The sequence below is a fragment of the Panthera leo genome, chromosome B1 (assembly GCF_018350215.1).
Source record: "Panthera leo isolate Ple1 chromosome B1, P.leo_Ple1_pat1.1, whole genome shotgun sequence".
Lineage (NCBI taxonomy): Eukaryota > Metazoa > Chordata > Mammalia > Carnivora > Felidae > Panthera > Panthera leo.
The window spans coordinates 101,390,511-101,400,553 of record NC_056682.1 but is presented as its reverse complement, the minus strand read 5'-3'; the positions used below and the strand labels follow the sequence as shown (position 1 = coordinate 101,400,553).

Below are 10,043 nucleotides of genomic sequence, written 5' to 3'. Positions count from 1 at the left end.
ATCCCACATCCTCTTGCACGTTCACAGCCATTTTAACAACAAGAGATTCTCAAATAGCTTATGACATTCTAGCAAAAATTTTATTTTCCTAGAGTTTTTAATTTCATATTTAAATAAACTCTGCTGGAGTTGATAAGAAATGGCAGTTAGAACAGGTTGCTTACTTTTACTATCCATGGTTGAAAGATTGGAATGTTTATGCAAAAGTCTGTTTTCTATTAGGACAGAAGTCTTGGCCTCTTGATTTGTCTCCTTATTTTGATTTGATACAAGTGATTGAATTTGCCTTATGCAAAGCATGCAAGCACAAAGTGTCTGTCACTTTCAAAAGAAGAAAGAAAAGAAAGGAAGAAAGGTGACAGACATTTGGAGTTACTAGCTCGCTCCCATGTAATCATTATAACAATTTGAGAAGAGAGCTACAAGACTTTGCTTAAAATGCATTTTGTTCCAGAATACCACCTGAATATGTCCCTCTATACGTTTTAATTGCCATTTCCACAAGCTTAAAATGTTAGCTTATAAGGGAACTTGAACTGGGGAAGGTATGTTAAAACGACTTACAGAAAAAAGACTACAAGAGTGTATTCCATAAATACATTCATATCTATAGTATTTAAATATTTTTGATAAATCCCAATAAAGAAATAAGACCTTTTTCTGTAGCCATCTAGTAAAACTATCTCCTGGCACATAAATAAACTGTATATTTATACGTTAGATATTCTGAGATAAAAAATAAACTCTTCAGATATACATTTTTAAACACTCCGTTTCCATTTCCTTAAGAGAATAAAGACCAACATTTCATCTTGACCCTATGCTTCTATATTTCTCATCTTGAATGAAGGTATATAACTTTTAAATTAATGATCATCAGACACCTCATTCCTGTGCTAATCAAGGTCAAGGTTAATATAAGACCACTAAATTCCCAAACCATGTTTTTGGTTAAAATTTTTAAGCTTAAAAAAAAAATTTAAGCTTCTCTCTCCATCAAGGAATGCCATATTTGGGCACTAATATAAAGTAAAAATTTTAGAAACCATAGAAATCCATAACATAGGAAATCAGACTTAATTGAGTAGACAGCTTTTTCAAGTTGACCAGATACAGAGCATGTGGATCAAACTGAAGAACTGTATAGTAACTGGGGGGAAATAATCCTGACTTGAAATACTGATCTGAGTCTTTTTCCCCATCACCAATATGTTGTACTCCTCCATTTAGAATACCAAGAAGTGAGTTTCACTACTGTGTTAGAGTATGTAATATAGTGTCCAGCTTCAAGTTAGATCCTCAGGAACCTTCATATCTCATTTGTTCTAGGAGAGATGCTGATGAATCATCTGTGGAAATAGTATACCATGAGTAACATAAATGTAAGAAGAAATCTGGATAGATAAATATGAAGTAGAAAATTAAATACAATTTCAGTTGCATACCTTTTGGATGAGTGATTTCAATCTTTCTAGGAATTCTTTCGGTGATGTTTTCTCATAAGAATCACATGAGGGGCATGTCTAGAAATCAACAAAAAAGTTCAACATTTTTCCCATTTAATAAGTGTTCAGTTAAAATATATTTTTTCCAATTAGAGATATAAACCGTGTTCACTGAAAAAAATTTTGAGATGTGCATAAAATTGTTCAAGAAATAACAATGGGAAAAAATCACTTGTAATCCCCATCCTCAGAGATAACCACTGCAATCTTTTGATGCATATCCTCCCAGCAATGTTTTTTTTCTTTGCATTTATGTTATTTACACTGGTTGGTAATTAGCTTTATTTACACTCAACATATACAAGCATTTCCTACCTGTTAAATATTCTTCAAAAATATATATAATTGTTGCTCTGTATTCCAACGTACCATCAAACTGTTACTATTTTGGGGCACATAGATTGTTCTAACTTTTCACTATTGCACACAATGCAAGAACATTTCTGAATAATTTTTATATACATCTTTATTTAAAATTTCTAGAAGTACAATTACTAAATTAAAGGAATAAAAATTTTTGTCTTGCTGTATATTGTAAAAAAGTTCCACCTGTATTCATGCAGAGCATTTGTACTATTATTGAGTACTGTTAAAATTTTTTTTGGAAAGAAGTAGGATTTCCTTAGCTTGCATTTATTTGATTATAAGAAGATTGAGCAATTTTTCTTATGTGTCTTGCCTGTTTGTATTTCTTTTTTTTTTTTTAATTCTGGGATTTTCTTCTTTATCTTTATTCCTTTTGAGAACAAAAACACCAGGCCCTTGCTTGGTATTCAATGTCTCTAAGCCCATTTGATGTTGTAGTGGGAGCCTTTGACTGAAAGGTAGGAGATGTAAGTTCTAGTTTTCATTCTGCAACTTAGTATTTGCAGGGCTTGGACAAGTCACTTAATGAGGTCTCATTTTCCCATCTACCAAAAAAGGTGCTTAATTAGATAAAAGCTCAGTGCCCGCACTGCCATTTCATAAGTCTTTGCTATTGGGTTTCAAATGCTCCTTTCTTTATGAGGAAAGTTTTAGAGGGATACTTTTTACAATGAAACCTGGCTAAGAAATCAAAGGAAATAAAAATCATTTTGATAATGTCATTAAGGTTTCATTTGAATCATATGTGAAATTCCTTAGAAGAGAGAGAACTGATTCAAAAAAATATTTTGGAGAAATTTATCTTATGTGTTATTCCACTGGTTTTGATTAATTCTTGAATTAGTGATGACAGTATCAGCATTGCTTATGAGTTGGCATAGGAAGAAATATACAAGAGGGTCTCAGGGCCTCCTAGGGACTATTAAAATTCTCCAGCCAAATAATGAGATCTGTCTATTTAAATATAGTGCTGACTCTGTGATTATATAGGACAATAATATTCTTTAAGAGAAGAAGGCAAAATATGAGATTTTTCTTGGTCTCCTGTAAGCTGTCTCTTTTCTTATAGGAAAACTAGGCCCTAGCTCCTGTTAATAAGAATACAAGTTATATGTGACCATATGATGAAAGAAAAATACTTAACTCCTAAGTCACAATTAAATTTCCTGCCAAGTGACTTCCTCACCTTGGGAGGCTATTTTAACTTCTTCCAGCTACCAGAGACTGTTAGCAAATTCTTAACAGGATTTCTGGGCACTTTTGAGCCTGTGGATTTTGAAGAGGTGACTTCACTTCTCAAAATACGCCATAAAAGACAGCGTGTAACTGGAAGGAAGGCACTGGAATCTCTGGCTACAAATGTGTGTATTAAGTGCGTTATGTACCGTAAGAGATGTAGTTACTAAGTACAAATAAGAGAGATGACAAATGACAGTCTTACTGGTCTGTGTTTCTGTCTTCTGCCTGCATTTGTGGGAGGTAGTTTCCTCTTCAGCTGTTTAGTTAACACACTGATTATCTGTTCATTGCCTCCTGTATTTGCTGCCTTTAGTTGGACCTTCTGAAAACATGAAAAAGCTGACCGTTCGCAGTGTCTCTGAAAAAGAAATAATTTATATATATGTAAACAAAACAAAAGTTATTCAGAAAGTAAATGACCTTCCCAGTCCTCTTTTTCTACTTCTACTACAGCATATTAGATCACATTTATTTCAGCAGATTGTGAGGAAGGAGTTCACGCCCTATGCATTTGGGCTCATTAGAAGGAGGCATCTGCAATGTCAAATTTCATCCCATATTAGGGAAGAGACAACATTTCCCTCCCTACAGGCAAAAGGAGGGATTCTAGCTTTTCCATTTCTAATGCCATTTTGAGGTCTGGGTAGTAGACAGGATCTTCTAAATTTTCTAAATTTTCTAAAAGTTACACTATGACTGGTTGCAGCTTTGGGTGAGATATGCTGTAATCTGATTAGCAATCTTTTTTATTTGTTTTTTGTTTGTTTGTTTCTCTCTACAATGTTCATGGAAGCATCTAACAGTGACATGTCTCAAGCAACGTCTTACCTTGCACAACACCTGGCATCCTGTCTTATTGCTAGTCAGTGCTCAATAACTACGTGTGGAGTCACCAAACGAAGTAAATGAGTTAATGCCCCTACTTTGGGTGAAGGAAGTGGCTATCTACCTCTGATGGCATATTCTACATCTAAGAGTCCATACACCTGTGACAGACTACACATGACTCTTCTAAAATGCTATTCACACTCTTAGGTCACTTAGGGTAGGATTCTGCCTGAACTACCTAGTCAAGGAACAGAATTTGAGACTTGTGCAACCAATGGGACGGAGGACCATTCCTTAGAAACTAAGGATGGTGTCTCAAAGAATGAAGAAGAGGGCGGAACAAGGACCAAAACCTTGTCTCTTGGTTTAGTCAAATAACTAGAGAGTAGTAACTCAAAAATCTTAGAAATCGAACTGAAAATAAAATGGAATATATCGAAAGAACAAAACTTAAATTGACTTATTAAAAACATTTTAATGCTGATCTAAAAACTTGTATCCAAGTTTCTTTTTTCTTTCAGCCAATGTGTATATATCATGCTATTCTATCCACACCCCACCCCACCCCAGTAGTCGCATCCCTATCTCACTAATGTGCATGGAAGACACAGCCATATGAAACCAGAAACCTTAATCTCTCTCAGTTCCTACAAGGGCAGTTCCACATATAACAAAATTATCTGAGTCTTCTCATGGACAATCAGCTGAAAATAGCATCTGGCCTGCTTTGCATTTTCCAACCCATATGCTTACCCAATATGAATGTTGATTAATAACATGCATCATTAAGACACAAGCCTGTCAGGCTTACTTTGCATACATAGCCACAAGCTGAGAACCAGCTTATCTGGTTTCCTTCTATCAGAACAGTTTGCCTCTCTCATAAGGGCAAGGTAATATCCTTTCCATATGTTTGACAAAATGCTTATTTAATAGAAACTATTTATAAATGTTAATTATAGCACTTTTTTTTCCTTGAAAACCACATGCTCATGTTTGTTGAAGTTTTTTCTTTTCTCTTCTTTTTGACCACAACCGGCTTAACTTACTGGAAAAAAATAATATTCATATTTAAAGAGGTAAATTTTCCAGCTGAAACTGAAAACACTAACTGCTTCATCCGTGATGATCTGAGAAACCAGCATTTCTCACAGAAGCCCATTTTGCTGAGTTAACATTTACATGGGTATGGTGAAAGAAAGTTACGTTCCAAAGAAGTATAGGGGCCCTACCGAATGAACTCCCTTGGTATTGCCAGGAATGGTCAAGATCAGTAATGAAAGAGCTTATGCCTGAGAAAGCTTTTCTGAAAGCCTCTGGATGGCGTCTGGACAATGACAGGCTGCACTGTCTCATGCCCTTCCTTGTTTACCTGTGTTAGTAGGCGGTGGTATGTTGCTCAGTGCTTTCTGCAAGCAGCAGAGCTGTCCCCAGCCATGTACAGTCCAGGACAATTAACTGCTGCATTGGGCTTCAGACACACACCAAAGGCAGCCTCAGAGAGGAAAAGAAGTGGAGAAGCTATCCTGACAACTGCCTTACAGATGCACTGGGAAGGGGAGTGGAGATATTAACCTTGCTTCAGGCAGCCATGGATGGCTTGTCACTCCTGGTCTTTACAGAATGAACCCAAACTCATGTGTAGAACCACCATCTGGGAGCATAACAATTATTTTCCTTTGCTATGCCTTGCTGGCAGCAAACTATGAGGGCAAGGCTTTGATTCCTTCATCCTTCAACACATGATAAAATGAGTAGTTGTGTGTCCTACATTATTGCAAAATAGAGGGAGCAGTACGGAAGTCAAAAAAGCAAGAGTAACAAACAAAGAGAACAGTCAAGTGCTGCTTTTGCAAGGAAGCACGCTTGGCTTTGTTGTTTTGCAGCTGAATATTTGAAAATATTCGCCTCCTTATAGCTTATTTTTAACCTACATTTCCCCCTCACAGAAAGGCCTGACCACTCACACTAGGAAGTCTTGGGCAAGATACCTTTGTCCCAAAGGCAAACTAGGTTTATATCAGGGTTTCTCAATAACAATACAATTGACATTTTGGGCTAGATAATTCTTTGTTGTTAGGACTGTCCTGTGCATTCTAGAATGTTTACTAGCATCTCTGACAAGTAGAAAGCACTCCCCTACACACAACTGTGACAACCCAAAATTTCTCCAGACAATGTCAGATGTTGTCAGGAGGGCAAAGTCATTACCAGTTGAGGATCACTGGTTATATAATTATAAGAAAGAGAACAATGCCTGGCAAGGCCAATAAGGGATCTGAGATAATCACAATGTATCAACATTTACATGCAACATGTAAATAAATTTATTTTCCTTATTTTTAAATCTCTTATGAGCCCTGCTTTGATGCTAGCCCTGAAAAACTTGACATAATGCTACTGTGGCCTTGAATTATTTTCTTCCTTCCTAAGTTTGCCTGCCAGCATAGCTTAAAGATCTTAGCTATACCATTACTCACTTGTATCATAGCCAGCATTGTTTGATAAGATTGTCAGATAGATACACTGTCACTGAGATGAAATCTTCTCATTATGATGTAAGGTAAAAAGCCTCTATCTTTAACAAAGCATAGATATTTAATGAAGGAAGTACCCATTGGATCAACTCAAGTTAGAAAATGGGAAATCTTTCTTATTTCTTATTCTGCAAGTTATAGACAGGGTTAGTCCAAAAGGACTCTAACCACAGCAGTTAAACAAAATGCGTGAGATGCTGAAAATGTATGTTTTGATAATTAGGTCATCAATTAAGAAATATTCTCACTTATTAGAAAAGGCTTTCCAATAAGCTGAATGTGCTGCTTTCATTTTAGATGCTGCTTATTAGAAAAAGACCTAGTAAATGAGAGTGGTTAGGTTCAGAGCTAGAGAGTGAATTTTAGAGAAAAGCAATGGTTGTGACTCATTCACTTTCTAAACTTTTACACATAGTCATTTACGATAATTGTTTTCTTTGCAATGTATCTTCATGTGTCTCCTCCTCTGTAGTGTCCTAATTACTGGTAGCACTTTTATAGTTATTCTAATTTATGCAGTTAAAGGTCTGAGACAATGAAAACATTTCCCCAGTTGCATTTCTATCCTCAGGGTACCAGATGTGAAGACTAGAAGGAAGTTACTAAGGAAAAGACCAGCACGCAGCCCTCTTGAACTACGTGCTAGGTCTTTTCTTCCTCGGACCTAAGGGATTTAAATGGCTTAAGAGAATGGGATGAGTTTTTGAAAAAAGTCCTTTTGAAAGACCTCTCCAAAGGCCAAAGACAAGACTCACTGAGGCCAAGGTATATGGGAATTATATTCTAAAGGACAGCCTTGACTTCCATACTACCATTCTTCCATGCTGTTCCTGTAATTTGTTCTTTCTTCTTTCTCTCTTCCTTCCTTCCTTTCTTTTCTTTCTTTCTTGTTATTAAAAGGTGAATTCTGCTTCTTCCGGTGTGTGTCTATATTTCTTAGGTAGGTTTGCAAAGGAGGGCTCAAGAACTGTCATTCTACAAGGGCTCTTAAAATCTAATTAGTTGGTCATTATTCAGGAACTGATCATAGAATAGATTTATTTTCTAGTTTTGTTATTCTGTCTCAATAGTGCTACTTGGAAGGACTCTTAGAGGTATTTGAAGATAAAAATATATTTTATAAGGTATGTGGTGTTTTTATGATTGGCTTGCTGGTAAGTCAATGAATATTTGACCAAAATAGGAAAAACTATTTTACCAACTATTAAACCCCCAAATTCATGGAAATTAAGTATATTCCTAGATAACTATGTTAATGGCTTTCTTAATTGGATTTAAAAACTTGTGTCACAAATATTATCACAAATAAATTCAACTGGTCTTACCTTTACGTCTTCTGGAGCTGGCAGAGGTTCAGGTTCCTAGAGCAAAAGAAAATTAGTTCTGGGTTATTTTTATAAGTCAAAAAGCACCTTTTATATTAATTGAAGAATAATATTTAAATTTTGTTGTGATAAGTATGGCCTTACCAAATAATTCACATAATTTTGCAGCTGATCAACAATATCTATAAGTTGACGCATTCTAATCAAGAGGAGATCCTTCTCTTGGAAGCTTGACTTATGGGCTATTGTCCCCAAGAAGATGACCATCAGGCAGATGACTATCTTCTCCATGTTGCCAGCACTGGATCTCATAAGTGCCAGTAGAGTAAGACCTTGGTCTCAGTTTTCACTGCAGTTTGACTGTGAACAGGTTGTCAGTAAAGCTACCTATTTATTCATCCTTCAGGGAGAGGTAAAGCCCTCCCATTGCAGCCTGGAAATCTTTGTAAAATGGATGAATGTGAGTAACCCTTTTTTCTTTTCCACTGGCTAGGTATACGTGTGCATGTGCTAATGCGTGGGGGGCAGGGATTGATGGAGTCAACGAAATGTGCCCCATCTGCATCTTAGACAGGAAAAAGAGAAATGGGTGAATTCCAATTTTCAGCATGAATCAAGAAGTGTGCATGGTAAACAGTAGGTACTACAAAACTTCAAAGAAGTAAACAAAAACACTTTGATCTCTCTTTCTCTGCCTCCCCTAGCATCTTACCTGTTCCCTCTAACAGTCATAAGGGCACTTCAATAATGAGTAAAGTGCCAACATGTGCTTTCTTGCAGGACTTTTTCTTATAGTAATAACTATGTCTTTTGACTGAAATCATCCAGTATTCCATCGTAAAGGTAGGAGGGGAGCTACATTTTAGGAAATTTTAAATATCAGGGGTATTTTCCAAACTAGCAAGAATATTTAGGCTTTTAATCAGGTTAAAGAGTTGAAAGTAGAATTTGCTTACAATTCTCCCTGAGAGCATCTTTAAATAACATTAATCTTGGCTCCTAACATTTTACTTAGCAATCTGGTTTTTATGTGTGTCATAAATGATTCTAAGAGACTGTAAAGAAATTCATGCCATCTCCCAATCAGGATCTCACTCTACTTTCATTTAAAAAACAACAAAAAAACTCTTTGATGTCCATCTCTTCTATACAATGCATCAATTAAATGAATGAAAGGTACTAATTCTCATTCTTGTCCAAACCAAAAACTTTTTCAACAGCAAAATCAAAAATACCCATAAACTATTAGGGGGGGGGGGGTAGTGTTACTTATTCTTTTAGATATGAGACAAGGGATGAGCAACACATTTCTAACTATGACCAGGTAGAGGTTACAAAAGACTCAAAGTCCATTAGTGGTTTTATCATCTTTCTCTCTGCTGCTGCTTCTGTTCCTACTGCTCTACTCATTTGAGAAAGTTAAATATAATATTCTAACCAGAAGTAGTTTTGTACCACAGTCAGGTCTTACAAATAAAACTCTTGACTATGGATTTTACTTATTCATTTGTTTCTTCATCTATTTCATTGCATGCTTAAACCATGCTTTATTCTAGGCTGTATGTAGACAAGGTAAATTAGAGTTTGTACTTGATTTGCTTCACTATAATTGTTTTTTTTTTTTTTATCATAGAATATCTATTTAAGACTATACATGTTGGGTGCTTACAAAGTAGATAAGAATTCTTACTGTATGATCAAGAGGCCCTCCCAATAAGCATTGAATTCTGTAGGAGAGGGTTCTATGTAAACCTATGAAATGCATGTGGACTACATGTTGTCACTTGGTACCTCAACATTGCCTGCACAGTCTTTGTACATGCTTTCCTGATCTGCCTAAAGAGTCTCCTTGTAAACACTAACCACAATGGTTAAGAGCTCAATTTCTAAAGTTAAGTGCTTAATTTCAGATTCAGGCCCTAGCAATTAATAGCACATATGACCCCAGGTATGTTATTGCAAAAGGAAGATAAGTGTAGAACTAATCATTGGGTTGTGATGAGGCTTAAATAGACATTCCAGGTGAAGGGGGTGAATACAGCACATGATAAAATCCCAGAAAGTTTGTGTACTGATTGTGGATAAGGAAGAGCATGGCAGGTCAGTGGTCAGCCAAAATGCACTGGTGTGACTGTGCTGATTGTAACAAAGTGGAAAGTCTTTCATATTGCTTAGAGAGAACCATTCCTTATAGCCCCAGAGTGCCTCACCAACACCCTACAAATCCCAGTCCCTCTCTGAGA

At 36.1% G+C, this 10,043-nt stretch overlaps 1 protein-coding gene across 1 annotated transcript; it reads right to left on the bottom strand.

The window, feature by feature from the left end:
• Positions 1-1,099: 1,099 nt before the first annotated feature.
• On the bottom strand, positions 1,100-8,253 carry IL21 (interleukin 21). The gene is made up of 5 exons (XM_042935574.1): positions 7,945-8,253; positions 7,801-7,836; positions 3,313-3,468; positions 1,446-1,523; positions 1,100-1,349 (listed from the first exon to the last, which is right to left on the bottom strand). Exons 1-5 carry the CDS (start codon positions 8,110-8,112, stop codon positions 1,326-1,328), a joined length of 462 nt encoding a protein of 153 aa, XP_042791508.1. The 5' UTR covers positions 8,113-8,253; the 3' UTR covers positions 1,100-1,325.
• Between the last annotated feature and the right edge of the window lie 1,790 nt (positions 8,254-10,043).

Bases quoted from the DNA above. Each gene is read 5' to 3' on its own strand.
- IL21 (XM_042935574.1), bottom strand. From the start codon at position 8,112: ATGAGATCCAGTGCTGGCAACATGGAGAAGATAGTCATCTGCCTGATG. The intron at 1,524-3,312 runs GTAAGACTGTCA...GTTGATTTCTAG, and splicing joins GAAGACAGAAACACAGACCA to ACATGCCCCTCATGTGATTC. The intron at 1,350-1,445 runs GTATGCAACTGA...CTATTTCCACAG, and splicing joins TGAAATCACTCATCCAAAAG to ATGATTCATCAGCATCTCTC.